At 36.6% G+C, this 18495-nt stretch overlaps 4 protein-coding genes across 6 annotated transcripts; all 4 read left to right on the plus strand.

Annotated features, from left to right (window-relative positions):
* The first annotated feature begins 4979 nt into the window (after positions 1-4979).
* On the plus strand, positions 4980-8417 carry JASON (aspartyl/glutamyl-tRNA(Asn/Gln) amidotransferase subunit). Its single transcript, XM_008231358.3, is given in 8 exon segments — positions 4980-5288; positions 5290-5322; positions 5700-5748; positions 5857-5936; positions 6446-6693; positions 7036-7792; positions 7880-7962; positions 8051-8417. Coding segments are annotated over 8 exon segments (1506 nt in total). The 5' UTR covers positions 4980-5141; the 3' UTR covers positions 8160-8417.
* A 406-nt stretch (positions 8418-8823) lies between these two features.
* LOC103328935 (glutathione S-transferase F9-like) lies at positions 8824-11434 on the plus strand. 2 transcript variants are annotated; one of them, XM_008231356.3, is made up of 4 exons: positions 8824-9679; positions 9787-9861; positions 9975-10023; positions 10704-11434. In XM_008231356.3, the coding sequence occupies exons 1-4, from the start codon at positions 9599-9601 to the stop codon at positions 11156-11158; spliced, it is 660 nt and encodes a 219-aa protein (XP_008229578.1). In that variant the 5' UTR covers positions 8824-9598; the 3' UTR covers positions 11159-11434. The 2 variants fall into 2 exon arrangements, with proteins under 2 accessions (XP_008229578.1, XP_008229579.1); XM_008231357.3 differs by having other exon boundaries at positions 8827-9861.
* A 1388-nt stretch (positions 11435-12822) lies between these two features.
* On the plus strand, positions 12823-14372 carry LOC103328933 (glutathione S-transferase F9-like). Of its 2 annotated transcripts, XM_016793967.2 has the most exons (4): positions 12823-12974; positions 13076-13224; positions 13352-13400; positions 13658-14372. In XM_016793967.2, exons 2-4 carry the CDS (start codon positions 13081-13083, stop codon positions 14107-14109), a joined length of 645 nt encoding a protein of 214 aa, XP_016649453.2. In that variant the 5' UTR covers positions 12823-12974; positions 13076-13080; the 3' UTR covers positions 14110-14372. The 2 variants fall into 2 exon arrangements, with proteins under 2 accessions (XP_016649453.2, XP_008229575.2); XM_008231353.2 differs by lacking the exon at positions 12823-12974 and having other exon boundaries at positions 12981-13224.
* A 146-nt stretch (positions 14373-14518) lies between these two features.
* Positions 14519-18495, plus strand: LOC103328934 (glutathione S-transferase F9-like). The gene is made up of 5 exons (XM_089050528.1): positions 14519-14722; positions 17439-17570; positions 17702-17784; positions 17860-17873; positions 17940-18495. Exons 1-5 carry the CDS (start codon positions 14591-14593, stop codon positions 18386-18388), a joined length of 810 nt encoding a protein of 269 aa, XP_088906654.1. The 5' UTR covers positions 14519-14590; the 3' UTR covers positions 18389-18495.

Consider the following 18495-nt stretch of genomic DNA (forward strand, 5'->3'; position numbering starts at 1 on the left):
TTTTGAACAATTTGACCTAAAAAAATTGAAATTCCACAAATATAATTTTATTTGAGAAATGGGTGGGTATTTATAAAATTTGGAGTGAGTTTTTGGGTTGAATTTGATTTAGATTAATTTAAAATATTATTTTGACCGTTGGATTTAAATTTCAGCCGTTGATTTTTTTTTTAATGTTAAAATTGCTTGGATTTAATATGGATCGTTGGAATTTAAATAAAAAAAAAATTCCATGACTACTGGCGCACGACAGCTTCTGCAGCAACAACAGCACGACACCCGGCGCCCATTGATTCCTCCTTGCACATGGAATGCATCAGCCTTGAGTGGACTCCAACAAAAAGTTTTCCAGTCCATCTACCTGCATTGGTATTTGGTCCCAAGTTTGAGTTTTCCCAAATTTTGGCCCCTTACTTTTTTGGGAGTTTCACTAAAACACCCAAAATGGGAGCTGAAATTATAAAAAAACTCAACACCCAAAACACTTTATAAACACACCCAAAATCCATCATTACACACACTCAAAACCCATGTATAAACACACCCAAAAAATATACAATTGTTGACTTTGGGGTTGATTTTGGGTGTGTTTCTATGTTTAAATAGTGTTTGAGTTTTTTTATAAATACATGTCTAGGATTGAGTTTATTTATAAATTTGTATACTTTTTTTTGGGTTGAGAGATGAATTAGGCTATAATTTAGGATTATTTGGGTTTGACCTCATGAATTGGAGATGGCCTTAGAGACGGTAAAAGAATAATGCTAGTAGCCAATGAATTCACACCACATATGGTCGACCCCAATGTACCAAAAATAAAAAATAAAAAATGCTAGAAGAATCGTGTTAATCGACCAAACTGACGTAATAATGTATATTAAATATTAATTATTTTTACTAAAATATTAATATTGTCAAATCATTTGATATATATCATTGAACATTACGTGAATGGTAGCGCAAAGTAATGTAGTTGATCGGATGCTTGTAGGTAGGTATGTTGGAGAAGCTGAGACCTGAGAGGAAGATCCTTCCATGATTCCATATGCTTCATCGTTTTGGGTAGCCAGGGTATCTGGACATGTGGTGGTGGTGTAGAAATTCCAAGATGACATTTTGATTTCTTGTTCTCACATGCAAAGGAAATGGAGATGGTTTGGCCTTTCCCATATATAGAGCAGATCTTATCGTAAATATACCACCAACATGGAAAATAATATAATTAATACTCTACACATCATGCATTTTGTATCCCATATAACACATTAAAATGTGTGAATTCAACTTAGAGATATCTTTGAAATTTTCGAGACATCGTTTAGAAAATTGTTTTATATCACGTACGGTAATATTAAGTGGTTGGCATATTGACACATAAAATACTTGTCAACATTGTAAATAATAATAATGAAATCTTTGGTGTACCGCACATTTAATTACTAGCGGATCCACATAACTATTAACGAATGCAATTGTCCTCATTTTTCATTATTGTTACGCATTTGTAATGTTCTTTTGAAAGAATAAGGTGTCCGATAAAATGCCTTAAAGAAGTCGAGCTAAAGTAGGAAGTCGAGGGTAATTGAGCGAAGTGGTGCGTGGGCACACCTCGTCCCGTAACGAAAAATTCCTTAACACACTACTGAATTAGATCATATGTTGATTTATTAGCATATGTTAGTAATAGACAAGGATCATAATAACAATGATGAAAAAGTGTGGACAATAAAAATGATAGTGATAAAATGACTCATAGGTTGTCGATTGTGGATTGTTGTTGTGGCCATGAATCTCCCAACCCCAATCTTTCCGTACACTTTTTAGGTTCTTTTCTGCTGCCATGGAGAATGCCACAAGGCCCACCGCAATTAAGTTCACCACACGCCATGGCCACCATATATATGCGAAGTGATGGGGAGCCAATTTAAGGTGCTTTTGGTAAAAGACAACGACCCACTTGGCTTGGCAAACTTTAATTGTATTTTGTACTAGAAAGAACCCAAGTGTGTGTGTGTGTGTGTGAGACCAAATTTGGTGGCTGTGAATCGATTGGTGTTGCTATCCATCACTTGGGTGTGAGTTGGACACAAACGTCATCTTATTTTGCCTTCTGCCATGTACACTCCCTGGTCACTCATTGTTTTGCCTTTGGCAAAGATTCATTATCTTATGGAAAATGAATTTTGATCTTATGTGTAGTTTTCAAATTTTCCTGTACAATTTCTGCTTTTTAGGTTTAGTCTTTTTGGAATTATCTGTTGCCTCGTAGATGGCACCAAATATTGCCAAATCAATTAGGTAATTGCATTGCATCTACATCCGTATCACTTCATAATTTCTCTTTGAAAAGAGGTATATATTGCCGGAAAAAAAAAGAGTGATGAGATTCACTCCATCCGTTATAGCAACAATAACTAGGTTTTCCGTAGCTGAGTAGATTTTACAATTAGAAACAGGCAAATTAGGAACGGTAAAGAGAAAATTCGAACTTACGACTTCTTTCTGAGTTGGAGAACTACGTAGAGGACAAAGACAAGACTTTGCTAGGCCCAACGTTCATAATAATTTGGGTCATGCTAATCTTTCAATGGGCTTGGGCTAGACTACGGTTTAAATTGTGGGCCATTTACCACATGCCCTGAGACTCATCCTCACTAAGCTCAAGTTATTGGCCCCACATCTCATGGTGCTTTTTGAACTTTTGATAATTACGTCTCACGACTTCGGATCAGTTTTCCAATGACTCCTATGAAGATTACTTTTATGTTTTCGGTGACATTTGCTTTTCATGTCCCTGTTTCCATGACATGCCACCCCACACAGCAAATTTCACACTCCATACACATCATAAATGGGTTTATATATAAGATCATTAGTCAAAAAATATTTTCACATTAGTCTTGTATGTGTTTCAAATTTGAAATCTAATCTCTTTGTTATTTTTTTATTTTTGGAAAACTCAATTCGTTCTCCAACACATAAAAACAAAATTTTAACAGAAAAAGAAAAGAAAAACATAATAAGAGGTTGACCATTTGGCTTCTTAATCTAATTTTGAGAATGCTAGCATTAAATGTCAATGAAAAAAGAAAGTATTGTTGAAGAATACGTGCGCCTCATAATGCATGAACGGTTAGTATATTCACATTCTCTTTTAGTTAGAAATATTATGGTCTTAGCATCCACAATGATGCTTTCTATTTTTTAGCTAAAATTTGGCTAAGAATATAAGAAAGTTATTTTAGGAGCTCTCTAAAAAATTTCAACTCCAACCATACTCCTAATTTGGAGAGTCATAAATGCTATAACTCTTTTTTGATTGGTCCATCCCTATTAAAAATAAAATAAAAAATGGTTAGCATTAAATAAAAGTTTGAAATACTTATTAAATAAAGCAGTATTAAATAATAGGGAGCCACTAGGAGTCCTTTCTCTCTCCTCATATTTAGGAGCTCCTGGAGGACTCCTATTTTAGGAGGTGGATAGGGAGCGTGGTTGGAGTTGTATTTTTATCATTCCTCCCTAAAATTTGTCTAAGGAAGTGGTTTAGGGAGCCCATTGTGGATATGCTCTTATAGGGTGAGTAATTACAGTGTGGTACTTCCAACAAAAAGAAAAAGAAAAAAAAGAAATGACAGTGTGGTACTAAAGTATAGTCACACATCATAGCTTGTACTTCCATGTGTTATAAAATAACTATACCTTCTTTTTATTTGAGAAATTCTGGAGTTGCATTCATAATTCAACAAAAAAAACCACTAACCACAAAGTGTCATTACAATAACAGAGCGATCTAACATTAAGACAATCTGGGGTTCCTCTCCACTAACAATCACGTAGGATCAAAGAAACTTTGGCATAGGCATCCCAACTAAGAGTGCAAACTCAAAACAACCAAAAAGAGATAAAGCTTGAAAAAACCAAGCCTTAACAATACAAAGAAAATTCTCGCATAAGAGAGGTGGAAAGCTCTCACAAAATGTGAGGTGAAAACTATAGAAAAAACCCTAAGAGTTGCGACTTATTCTAAACATTAAGAAACCGCAAAAAGGATGGTGTTAGAGATCCAACATTGAAACGCAAATGGAAATCCGACATCAAGACACATCTGCATGTGATAAGTGGAGGAAAATCATAACAAAACAAAGACAAATAGGAGAAACCTTTTGTCTTTGAAAATAAGGGAAGAGAGGAGAATGGAGGAAGGGAGAAGGAGAGATGTGACAAAGAACAGTGGCTTCCTCCTCTCTCAAAGTGAAAAACACTTTTTGGGAAAGAGAGGGCTTATACAATAACTATACCTGAAAAATAGAAAATATCAACATCTCGTCCAACCATATACCATACAATGATTTTTGAGAGCTGATTTTCCCACTCTTCTTTTATCTACTTACATTTGTTAGAAATTGTATGTTCCCACTCATCTTTTATCCACTTACACTCCCTTATGGAATTGTGTTTTATAGTAAGAAATATTAAAAAACAAAAAAAGTGTAAATTGACAAAAAAAGAATGAGAAAATCAACACCCTAAATTATTCTAAGGAAATATTTGCTTTGCCTTCTTTTGTTTTTGAAACAAATCAACAATGGCATGGGTAATCTGAATCCATTTTATTTGTTTTATAATCTGAATATATTTTATTTATTAAAAGAGACGACGACAATTTGTACACAGATAGACGTTATGAACGGATACCCTAATGTTTCTAAACAATTAAACCTGTAATTACAAACATTCTTAATTGAGCATCCATACGCCCTTCCCTTCCATATGAAGTATAATACTCGCGGTTTCTCATATATATTTTTTATATTTGGGCCCCAATATTTCTACCTAATTGCTATATCAGCCCCTCTCACACCACGTTCACCACCCACAGAGCGAGTATTGAATTCAACACACTCGATCAAGTACACAAGACCCCAGGCCCCTCCAATTTGGCGAGGCGTATTTGTTTCCCTCGTTTTGTTTGTTCAAAATTCAAAAACGACCCAACAACTCCATTCATCCTCTCTCTCTCTCTCTCTCTCTCTCTCTCTCTCTCTTCTCTCTTTCTCTCATTGCATAAATCACCTAAAAAAGAAAACCAAGAAGAAGATAGGGTTTTATTTTTTTTTTCCTTTTAATTTTCGCAATCGATGTTATGCTCGCTGTTGGACCGTGAATTAGGGCTTCTCTGCAGATCGGTGTTGAGGTTTCTTGACAGGTCGGTTTCGGGAGCTATGGGCTGCTTCTTTGGTTGCTTTAGGGTCAAGGACGATCGCCATCTCCGCTCTCGGCCTCACCATCGTCTCCCAATCCTCGCGTAACAATCAGACGGTAAGGTTTCAGTTTGGTTCCCGAGAAAATCTTTCGTCTTCTCAGTGTCTGTTTTTACTGTTCTGTGAATTATTCGAAATTTTGTGAAATTTTGAGGAAATCAGAGTCAATTGAGTACTAATTTGCGCTTGATTTGAATTAGCCTAAGAAAGAAAAATAGATCATATAAATTTTCAATTTTCAATTTGGTTGCTGAGGATATCATAGAAAATGGAACTAAAAGCATTTCAATTTACTATTTGTTTTGTTCTATTTCGTTTTATTAGCTACCAACAGTCGATTAGTGTTTCTTTTAGTTAGCTTGCAAACAGTGGATGAATGAGTTCTATATAATATAACACTGCTTTCTTGTTTTCCATTTCCTTTATGTTAATCAGGAAGTCGTGATATCTCAAAACCGTTTGTCGTCTCTATTTTCAGCCGAAGGTATATTATTTTATTATTTTTGTCGCATATCAACCTTTTTCTTCAATCTGAGTCATAAATTTAATTGCTGATTTTCCTTCTTGTTTGGTTTGCATATAACTCTCAAAGAGAGAGAAGGTTCTCCAAGCAAAGATAGGGAAAGTCCATGTTATGGGTCTCCACAAATTGACAAGGAGCTGAGGAATGAGGTATGAGTTTGGAAGTATTGGAACCATAGTCTTGTGCATTCCAGTTTTTTACTATGGCTTTTCCCTTATAAGCTAGAACATTGACAAATTTTATGACCTTTTGTCCTGCGCACGGTGAACTTGAAAATGAAAATAGCACCTAAAGATATAGATTATTTAGATGGTAATGCTAAAGAATAACATAATTCGAATCTGATAGGGCCATTTTTGCCAAATAATTTGTTGGGTGTTTGGTGAAGAAACAACATCAATTCATGTTGCTTCCTTATTGTAATGTGATATACTGCAACAAAGACGTTCTTTTCCAGTATCATGGTGTTTAAGTAAAGAAACAATATCAATTCATGTTGCTTTATAAGTTAGACAGTGTGACATTCAATGGAGCTTTAATTCCATTTTTGTAGTAGATTTAATCTCATTGTTACAATTTGCTGGTCACATTTTTGTTTGAATTTCTTTTACTGTTGGAAAATATTTATTTTACTTATGAATCGCACCTTATTCTGCAGGCCAAGTTTCTTAAAGCATGTGGTACGTTAGTAGAGACCCCAGTCGAAATTCGGAAGGCATCTTCAAAGTTAAATGGCTCACCCCATCATGATAGAGGTTCAGAGCCTCCAAAGTTCAACTCATGGCTTCCTAACACATCCATTAAACAACTTCAGCAGGAGGATCAACCAGATCAGCCCCTGACGCCTATTAAACTTGGTGAAGAGTGGGGAAAGGGATCACGTCGTTCAGAGCATACACCTAGCAGGTTCTACAACTGTATTGAATGCTTGAAAATTAATAGATTTGCTATTTATAGATGACTTGGGAGATCGTTTGCTAAACCATAATTTCAATCTGACATCGTTTAGCTTTGAATTTATTTTTTTTTGGTTTCCATAGGGAAAAATCGGTGCCAATTTGAAATGGTCTGCATAAAATAATTGAGTTTTTTTTTTTTTCTGGTGTAATGATCTGGACTTTCAGGAACCTTTTATATTTAGTAAACATACTTGATTCGTGGGTTTTTCGTCCTTATATTTTAGATTTTATTTCCTTGGAATAGCATAGTTTCTGACACTTGTCCAATTTATTTTGTTTGCAATGGTAGTATGTCGAACCAACAGAATACTGGAGGAATCTCTATCAGCTCTACTGAAGGCAGTGGAATAGTTATTGATTCGACAGTCAAGACTGAGAGTATTTCAACTCCAGATGTTCAGTGCAGGAGCAAGGCTGTTCGTTTTGAATGCGATATTGACACAAATTCCTCCAGAGGTTCTTCATCCGAAAATTATACCCGGAGTGCGAAAGTATCTGAAACTCCAGGAAAACAGAGCATATCAAAGCCTTCAGTTTATCCAACCCCACTAACTCTGTCTGATGAGATGCAGACACCAGGAACTGTTTTCCCCGCAAACCTGGGAAATTTTCCAAATGGAAAGGCTCGAATCAGGTCCCAGTATGTTTATGCCGTGCAAAACCCTGCAGAGGGCATCTCTCAGTGGAAGTTAATGAAAGACGAAGATTCGAACTCACAGGGACTTTCAGGTGAGCTAAGAGAATCTCTTAACCAATCCGGAAATGCAACCCCTATATCAGAAGTGGGAGCAAAAGAAACTTCATCTGGACAAGAGTTCAATGTAGAATCAAGTTTGTCCTCCTGGCTGAAACCAGTAAATCGAGATGACAACAACCAAAACTTTGGTTATGTTCCTGGCCGAACTCGCCATTTTGGAAGAACTCCTGGGGACAGGCCTATCATTGGGCTTGTTGCTACTCACTGGAATGAAGATGAGCCTACTCGTATCTCGCCGAAGTGGTGGGATGGCAACGGGATCCCAAACTCAACTAATAAATACAAGGAGGTATGCCAAAGTGCTTTCTATTTCTTTTTGCAGCCTTGAATCTTTAAAGCAGTGTTCTGAACTCTGAAGTGATATTTTAACTTTCAGGATCAGAAGGTGAGTTGGCATGCGACACCATTTGAGGAGAGGTTAGAGAAGGCATTGTCTGAAGAGAGTTTCATCTCTCAGAGGTATTAAATTGCTCTCTGTTCTGGCAAGGGTGTGATTTTTGTCTAAAGAAGCATTGATTGTCTTAACAGCATTTGTTTTTGTATGCAGAAAACACATTGAGGGAAAGCCAATTGTATTTGATGAGAGTGAGGAGAGTGATACTGCCCTTTCTCAGTTGCAATCTTCATCCCAGCCAAAATCAGTGGTTTCATTCTGATGAAAAGATGGTGGTTTTATCCCATTTTATTGCTTGTGTTACATGAGTTTTTTTGTTGAGGAAGTTAAGCTCATTAAAACTTAAATTTGAAGTTTGCCTCTTTGGGGTATGGGGCAACTTGTTGATCGGCAAGCCACTGAACGATTAAAGCGGATTCTGGAAATTTTATTACTGTGTCAATATAGTCATGCTGGCAGCATCCTAAGCTGCTTAGAATGTACAGAATTATCGGAAATCATATCTCAGTGTTTTGGACTATTTATTTATTCTTCAATCTCTCTTTTGCTGTCATTCTCTGTTCATTTGAAAACATTTCAGTTTTTGAGTAACTAGTGTAGTCCGGAGCATGGTTGTGTTTATGTGTTATGATATAAGTGGTATAACTCACTTATGTAAGTAGGAGTATTGATATTATACGTGATTTGAGTAAATATTCTTAACCATTTGAACTACAAACTCTTTGTACATTTCTCGGAATTTGGGTGTTCTGAAGACAAAAAATTTGATGTGATTGTCATCCAACTCAGGACCCATCGAAACCCAGAAAATATGAATTGGGTTGGGCTCAGACAACCTAGGTGCAGTAATTAGGCCCAAATTACACAACACTGCAGCCCTAAAACCCAGAAAGGAAAAAAACTGAAATATAAATGGAAGCTTCCGGTCGGCGTTATGTAGTAGGGCGCGAGTGGAGCGGCTGCTGGGGTGTGAGAAAAAGAGTTCAGAGGAGTGCTTTGCTGGAAGCGGCATTTAATCAAACACCGTGTAGACACGAAAATAACTGAGGGGACCGTGATTTCCCATACAATTCTATAGTTTTCAATCTGAATGCGTTTGGTTACTTTGCTGCTCGCAAGACATCTCCTCTGTCTCTCTTTCTCTCCCCACTCTGCCCACCTCGAACCCTCGGGGCCTTATGATGATGTCTGAAGGCTCCACTTCGCTTTGAATATTTTTTTTCCTTTAGGTTTGTTTAATTTATTTTTTCGTATTTTTTGTTCCATGATTTCTGTTCTTGTTGGTTTTTATTTTCTTCAATAACCATGAAATTTTCACAATTTATTTTGAAAAGGTTGGTTTTCTATGCAAGCTGGGTTTAGAATGGCTTTAAATTTCAAAGGCCAATTTTTTGACATTGTCATTTAATATGATTTATACAGAGTTGAGGTAAAAAAAGGTGGGTGGATGATCACTTTAAACTTTCAATGGTTGTGATGATATAATCCTAGTTGAATGCATGTATTCTGGAGACTTTAGGCACCTTGGTCCTTGGGGTCCCTACAAACCAGAGATGACTGTAGATAGGCCACCATGGTTGGCTTGCCTCAGTCAAGGATAATTAAATTTCTACTGCCTCTTGTCATGATGAGCTAAGAGCTTATCAAAGCAAAAGAACTAGTGACCAAAGGCAAATTGGATACCTGTTTTTCATTAAAGAAATGCATTCTTCTGAGAGAGAGGAAGAGCTAGAGAGTCTATATAAGAACTGGGGACCAAAAGCTGTTCTGCGCAGACACTTTGTAAGTTCTTTGTTTTTTCAATTTTCAAAAGAATCAGAATGGTAGTAAAGGTGTATGGCCCTTTCTATGCTTCACCTAAGCGTGTGCTAGTGTGTCTTGTTGAGAAGGAGATTGAATTTGAGACCAGCCCTATTGATCTCTTCAAGGGAGAGCACAAAGACCCTGAATTCCTCAAATTGCAGGTTAGTTTTAGTTATTAATTTTCAGTTGTTAATTGTGATTGCTCTACTCATACTTATCTCTTTGGAAATTATGTATATGTATGATCTTTGCATTGTTTTGTCTTTACATGTAGCCCTTTGGACAAGTTCCTGTCATTCAAGATGGGGATTACACTTTATATGGTATGCTGCTTTTTTAATTTTATATTAACATTCGCCGACTTTAATCCGTTTTTGCTTGCTCTGATGATAAATATTAAGTCGTTCAATAATAATGTTCTTGTGTTTTCCTTGTTAGATATATGTTGAAAATTCTGACAAGGGTTAGTATAGTTGAAATTTTCTATTTCTAAACAGTCTAACATGTTATGTTCTTAACTTATAACAACGTTGATGGAAACCACTTCGATCATGCAGATTTTCATTTGATGTTGAATGTGTTTCAGATTAGAAGCCTGATAAGTTATAACTAAGTTGCCAGGGTATGTAGTATACACCCTGGTAATTATGTAGTATGTATTTACTTTGCTTTGAACTTTTGGGATGAATTTCCTAAATCTGCAAAGCTTTTCTGTCATTACAGCAGGATATATAATATTTGGACATGTTTTTTAATGGGTAAGATTTGACTATATAATATCAAAGGCTAGGTTTAACTACATATGGCATTACATTTTGGGGCTTTACTTCAGTTCTTTATTTAAAATTGCGTGCAACATCCAGCAAACAATGGAATGTTTAGGGAGAAATAAATTTATGCAAATTGTTTCATGACAAACTTGTTATCTAGGTTTTTTTTTTGGTCAGCATCAATGTAATGATCTAACAAGTTCTTTGATAAAATGTCAAAATTTGATATGCAGAATCGCGTGCAATCATAAGGTACTATGCAGAAAAATACAAGTCCCAAGGGACTGATTTGCTGGGAAAGACAATTGAGGAAAGAGGTCTTGTGGAACAATGGCTAGAGGTTGAAGCAAGCAACTATCACCCACCACTCTACAACTTAGTTATTCAGATTTTGTTTGCCCCAGAATTGGGTCTTCCTTCAGACCCGAAGATCATTCAGGAGAGTGAAGAAAAGCTTGGCAAGGTGTTGGATGTTTACGAGGAGAGGCTGTCGAAGAGCAAGTATTTGGCTGGTGATTTTTTCAGCCTTGCTGATCTTAGCCACCTTCCCTTCACCTACTACTTGGCAAATAGTATGGGGAAGGAGTATATGATAAAGGACAGAAAGCATGTCGCTGCTTGGTGGGATGATATTAGCAACAGACCTTCTTGGAAGAAGGTACTCCAGCAGTTTGGTGCCCCATTTTAATGTATTGGAAGAAATTTTTGCATGCAACGAGTGTATACAATGTGTCTTGTAATAACTTGTCACGTGAACGACCCGGTTGTATACAAGATTTTTTGTATCTTGGGGTTTTGGGCAAAATAAATAATTAATAGTACTTTGTGGGAATAATGTGCTCTGCCCCTTGTAATTTGCTTTCTCACTTAGGACTTAAAAAAAGCATTCATGCTGGATCTGTAATAATCCATTCAGGATGTGTAAGTGGATTAATATGATATAGTTGGAAAGGTTTTGTTAAAAGCTGTACTTATTTATCGTCTTGTATTTGTATAATTCAAACATGATGATTAAGGGGCTTTAAAATTGATTAAAGACTTTTTATCACAAAACGTCTTTGACGTTTGTGAAACTATCAGATTGCATCTTTAAAGTTTTTTTGTATCACTTATGGTCTCTAATGTTAATATAGGTGCTTTTAAATAGTCATTCTGTCAAAAAAACTGTTAAATTCAAGGATATAATTGTCAAAATTTTGAATTGATTTGACAAATATATCTCTGGATTTAATAATTTTTTGAACAGAATGACTATTTAAGAACACCTATATTAACGTTAGGGACCATAAGTGATACAAAAAAACTTTAATAATGCAATCTGATAGTTTCACAAATGTCAAAGACGTTTTGTGATAAAAAGCCTTGATTAAAACCCAGTGATTCATTTATATATGACCTATAAACATTTGAAGGTTAACACTCAACGGGAGGTTTTAGAACCAACATTTAGATTAAGGCATGGGTGTGGTTCATATTTTTGGGTTGAGCCTGGACTTTAGAAGGTTGGTGGCTTACTACTGATAACTGAGAAGGAACCTCTTGCCAATGTGGGCCTAAATTGGTTTCTGTCTTTGAATAACCTACAAAAAGATCATAGATCTTTGCATCTGATTTATCAACCCTTTTTGTTGTTGAAAATTAGCAATAATCCTTTTTCCCCCCCTAACAAATTTACAATGGGTTTCTATGAGTTATTCCCTCATAATTACTTTTAAAAAAAAAAATCGTAGATTATAGATGTGAGTGAGGTTATTTAATCAAAGTAATACTTCTATTCTCTTGCGAGTTCGATTGTCATTTATCATAATTTAGACTACTGAAAACAGTTGAGAGGCCCATACGTACCGCTCATTTGAACTTTGGCATCTCGTATTAGTGCATGTGCCCAAGCTACCCATACAAGATATTCAATCAGAATCCAAAAATATTTGGTTCAGTAGCACATTGTTTTCATGCTATTTGGGTTGGTGAATACAAAACACATTGTTTTCATGCTACATTTGATTTGGAGCATACAAAACGCATTGTTCTCATACTATTTTGAGAACCTCACTTAAGTGCATGAATGGCATGGTGGCACATGCATTCTGAACCCTTTTGGCACTTTTTTAATTGCTCGTGCAACGCACAGCGGCCTAAATAGAACTATGATGTCAAAGGCTACCCTAATGAAAAATACTTTCCTCTTTATTATATAAATAGGGTTCATACATTCTTTTCAATATCAACGTGACGTGTGTATAAATCTTTTGGTCGTGTTTTTAATAAATTATCTCATTTCAGAGGGACAAGCAGTATCCACTCATAATTGTCCTGTACCGATTAAAGAATTAACTTCATGTGACCACCTACCCACTACGCACCACAGCCTTCAAAAAAGAAAAAGACAGAGCAACATAATGACACCCCAAGTTTATCTTTCTGCACTTCATATTTCTGAGTGCACAAAAAATCTTATGAGCTTATCTGTTTTGGAGTGCAGAGGCCAATTATTGGACCACTAGGTGTGGGCATATCACACCTTAACTACTATAAGAACTAAGAAACCAAAATCTAGAGTAATTTGCAGACCGAGATCTAAATACTTGATTTCTCACTGAAACAGTAAGAATGGTGGTAAAGGTGTATGGCGCTGCCTATGCTTCCCCAAAGCGTGTGCTAGTGTGCCTTGTTGAGAAAGAGGTCGACTTTGAAACCATCCCCATTGATCTCCTCAAGGGAGAGCACAAACATCCTGAATTTCTCAAATTGCAGGTCACCTTTTGCTATTAATTCAATCTATTGTCATTGTTTCTGCTCGTCATCTCTTTGGAAATCATATTTATCGTCTGTATATATGACGGTTGATCTTAATTTGTATTGTTTTTGTCTTTTAATGTAGCCCTTTGGAACAGTTCCTCTCATTCAAGATGGGGATTATACTTTATATGGTATGCTAAATCTTTAATTTTGGGATCAAAGTTAGCGTTACATTTAATTTTTCTTGATCTTTTAGCGTACCATTTTGTGGGTTTGCTTCAATTCATCATTTGAATCTGTGTTGAGCATCAAATTGGGATTGTACTGTTTGGGAAGTAAGAAAGTTTTGAAATTTTTTTCTTTAACAATAGTGTTCACTGGTTTCTTATCAGCATCATCAACATAATGATCTAACAAGTTCTTTGATAAAACTGTCTTTGATCTGCAGAATCACGCGCAATCATAAGGTACTATGCCGAAAAGTACAAGTCTCAAGGGACTGCTTTGCTAGGGAAGACAATTGAGGAAAGAGGGCTTGTTGAGCAATGGCTAGAGGTTGAAGCACACAACTTCCACCCACCACTCTATAACTTAGTCCTTCACATTTTGTTTGCCTCAGCATTGGGTTTTCCTTCAGATCCCAAGGTCATTCAAGAGAGTGAAGAAAAGCTAGGGAAGGTGTTGGACATTTATGAGGAGAGGCTGTCAAAGAGCAAGTACTTAGCTGGTGATTTCTTCAGCCTTGCTGATCTTAGCCACCTTCCATTTACTCAGTATCTGGTGACTAATTTGGGGAAGGAGTATCTGATAAAGGACAGAAAGCATGTCTCTGCTTGGTGGAATGATATTAGCAACAGACCATCTTGGAAGAAGGTCCTCGAGTTTGGTGGCCCATTTTAAGGCAGATGATGTACTTTTGCAAACAGCGGGTGCATACAATGTTTTTCGCTTAGTCATGTCATGTGAACGTTCGAGGAAAGTTATTGTGAGTGGAGCGTTACATTCACAAGTAGTAGTATGTATGAATTTCTGTACCTTGAGCTTGGGCTTGGGCAAAAATAAATAATCAAAACTACTTGTAAGAATAATGATGTGCTATGTCCTTCATCATTTGCTTTCTCTCTTGGCACATGGTAAAATAGACTTCTTTACCTTTTCTTTTTCGCTTTGTCTTGAGAACTTGTTATGGTTAACTGCTTGGTTGAATAAGTTCCTCATTTTTTAATTAAGAATGCTCAAGCTGGATTTGGGAGGGGTTTCCAGTCCATTTTTGGGTTTGGGCTGGATTTTAGTAAAGTTGGTGGCTTAGCTAGAAGCAACCTGTGGGCTAGCTTGTCCTAGCTTCTGTTCTGATTTAACTTCACCCAAAAACCGAAGTTCGATGTTAAAAGCTTTGTCTTTCTCGCTCTCTTTTATCTCTCTTCTCACTCCATCTTATCTCTCTTCTCACTCCATCTTCTCACTCTCGCTGACGGCCAGACCCATCTGCCAAGTCTCTGAAGGAAAGAACGAGGTACTTGAGCTATTTATTGGTCTGCTTCTTCAACTTTTTTCTTATTCCTACATTTGATTCTGTGATGCAAGTTTTGATATTAAACCGATGCTTGAATGAATGGTTCTGGACTTGAGGTTTTGCTTGGATTATGTTTTATTAATGTGTAAGAATGGCTTTTTATTCTGAAACATGATTGATTTGATGGGAAACATAAATTCCATTCCACTATAGAAGTCCATTTTCTAAGGGCCAGTTGGATAACCATTTCAATTTTAGTTTTTAGTTTCATTTTTTGTGCTAGAGTATATAAGAAAATGAGAGTGAGGATGAGATTGAAAAGAGGATAAGAAGGGAGGATAGGAGGGAGGAATAACAAAAGTGAATACAAAAACTTGAAAGTGAAAACAATTTCAAATAGATTTCAATTTTTAGTTTTTATTTTCACTTTTGTTACTTCTCCCTCACACCCTTCCCTCTCATCTTCCCTCTCAATCCCATCTCCACTCTCATTCTCAATTCCATTTCTCCCTCCTTTTCCTTTATACTCTAGCACAAAATGTAAAAAACTAAAAACTAAAAACTAAAATCGAAATGGTTATCAAACGAGCCCTAAATGTCATATTTTTTCTGTAGGGCTTGAGTTTCGTTGGTAATAGAAATTGAGTAATTGCATTTCATTTGGAGCGTGATGTGAATTAGAAAAACAAAATTTGTGTAATCTTCAATGGTTGTAGCAAAGGGAAAAGAAACAAAAAAGAAAAGTAGATCAGAGCAAATGAGAAAGGGGAAGTGGGGCAAACCCATTTTGGGATGTGAAATATCATGAATGCTTTAGAGGAGAAAAACTTAGTTGCAACTGGGATATCACTATTTTGCTCCCCGACCAATAATGCTATGCCGTGTGAAAGTGTTATGACGCGTTTTCACGTGACATAGCATTATTGGACGGAGATAACAAAATAGTGTTATCTCCATTTTATGAAAGTCTTTCCCGGGTGCTTTTTGGAGTTTCTAAAGATGAACTTTAGTTGAAAACAAAGCTAGGAATTCACATTTTTTTCTGGGGTTTTGGACTTCTTGGGCTGGTTTTGCTTTTGTAGCTTTCCTTGCTTTATTTGCTTTTGTACCTTTCCTAGCTTTAATTGCTTTTGTATGACTTTCGTGAATGTTGGATTATCAGAGCATTATTAACTCTTAGTCGACTTTTCTTTCATACATCTATTACATAGTGTATGCAACAACTATGGGGAAATAGAAATAAGGATTTCCATTCCAGCATTCCATTCTCATTACCTTTCCCATTAACATTAGCATTCAATTTCATTCCACCAATAACATCACTTTAGAAAGATTGGTGGAATGAAATTGGTTTCCGTCTTTGCACCAATAGAGTTCAGTTCTCGTCTCCAATTTATATGGCCCTCCCTGTCTCCATTTTCGATTTCTGCAGTTGTACTCAACATAAATAATAGATAAGCCCATCAACTCTCTTTTCTATCAATTATGTGTGAGGACAGGTGGTAGAAAACGAAGAAGTAGACAGGGAGGGCACAGATAAGTTGGACACAGAAGAATTGAACTCCAAAAAGATCATACTACTTTGCAAGCCCCCTTCCCCCCCCAAACAAATTGAGCAAATTTACGATCGATTCCTGTGAGTTATAACCCAATAATTGCTTAAATAAAGAAATTGTAGATTGTGCATGTGGGTTAGGCTAGTTGATCATGGTAGTGTGCTCACCCCCTTACACCTGAGTTCAATCTCTCTCCCCTCTCCCCTCCCCCCTCCCCCTTTAATTTAGACTATTGCTTGTATAAAGAAAAAGAAATTGGGGACAGTTGAGAGGCACATACATATCACTGATTTCAACTTTGGCATCTCATATTAGTGGATCTGCCCAAGTTACCCACGCAAGATACTAAATCAGCATCGAAAAATATTTGGTTTAGTCCATACAAAACACATTGTTTTCATGCTATTTGGTTTGATGAATGCGAAACGCATTGTTTTCATGCTATTTCATAACCTCACTTTAGTGCATGCATGGCATGAGGGCACATGCATTCCGATCCGAACACCTTTGTGCTTCTTACCCATCTTACTTCTAAAACGTGAACCATAATGTACCCAGAATTACAATTGTGGTTGCTCTCTCTCTCTCTCTCTCTCTCTCTCTCTTCTCCCCATCAGAAATTTCACAGTCCCAAAAGGAATCTAAATTTCAACCTCTATAAAATCCATATTTTGTCATGTATAAGATAGGGAACAATCCATCATTTCAAAGAGTGACCTGACATTTATAAGCTGTATTATCTCCAATCCTTTCCAATCTTTCATTGACGTTTCTCTATTATCTATTTATATCATTCATACAGTCATGAATTATGATGAAGAAACAGTTTCTGGATAGTTGATGTGTGAAAGAAAGTTTGTAAATTGGAATCTTAATTTTGGGAAAATTGAAAAGAAAAAGAAAAACAGTAATGAGTAACTGCATTTCATTTGAGGTGTGATGTGAATTAAAAAACCAAATTTGTGTAATCTGTAGTCTACGAAGTATATGCATCAACTATGGACAAATATAGAAATAAAGATTTCTATCCCAAAATTCCATTTTCATTATCTTTCCTATTAACGTACCATTCAATTTCATTGCCCCAACCAAACACCACTTAGAACCAAAAGCTGGAAAGTGCAGACTGCAGGCTCTTCTAATTCACAATGGTGGTGAAGGTGTATGGCTCCGTCGACGCTTCCCCACAGCGTGTGCTGGCTTGCCTTGTAGAGAAAGAGATCGACTTTGAGATCATCCGCATTGATCTCTTCAAGGGGGAGCACAAGGACCCTGAGTTCCTCAAATTACAGGTTAGCTTTAGCTAGTATTATTAAGTCACTTGTTAATTGTGATTGGTCTACTCATAATAATCTCTTTCGAAACTATAAATATGTTGATCTTTGCATTGATTTGTCTTTAAATGTGTGGCCCTTTGGACAAGTTCCTGTCATTCAAGATGGGGACTATACTCTGTACGGATAAGCTCTGCCTTTTCTGCTTTCTGGTCTTTAATTTGGGACCAAAGTAATTAACATTACATGCATTTTGTTACATTATTTATCTCCTAACACTATTCGATTGGAATGCTTGGGAAGCAAGAAATACAGAGTTTTGTTTGACATACACAAACTTGTTCACTGGTTTCTAATGTAACGTGCAGAATCGCGTGCAATCATGAGATACTACGCAGAAAAATTTAAGTCCCAGGGGACTGGAGTTGCTGGGAAAGACAGTTGAGGAAAGAGGGCTTGTGGAACAATTGCTAGAGGTTGAAGCACTAAGATTCCACCCTCCAGTCTACAAGTTAGTCGTTCACATTCTGCTTGCCTCAGCATTGGGTTTTCCTTCAGATCCCAAGATCATTCAAGAGAGTGAAGCAAAGCTGGGGAAGGTGTTGGACATTTATGAGGAGAGGCTGTCAAAGAGCAAGTACTTGGCTGGTGATTTCTTCAGCCTTGCTGATCGTAGCCACCTTCCGTTTAGCCAACACTTGGTGGCTGATTTGGGGAAGGAGTATATGATCAGGGACAGAAAACATGTCTCTGCTTGGTGGGATGATATCAGCAACGGGCCATCTTGGAAAAAAGTCCTCCAGCTTGGGGTGTTTGAATTTCCTAAACGATTATGATGTGATATGTATTTGAATTTTCCCTTCTCCAAACAAAGTGTTGTTTATGATGTTGATGAATATAAAGTCCAACGTCGGGAATTTGACAAAATAACATGAAAATGAAA

Source organism: Prunus mume, linkage group LG4, assembly GCF_029339155.1.
Source record: "Prunus mume cultivar Tortuosa linkage group LG4, ASM2933915v1, whole genome shotgun sequence".
Lineage (NCBI taxonomy): Eukaryota > Viridiplantae > Streptophyta > Magnoliopsida > Rosales > Rosaceae > Prunus > Prunus mume.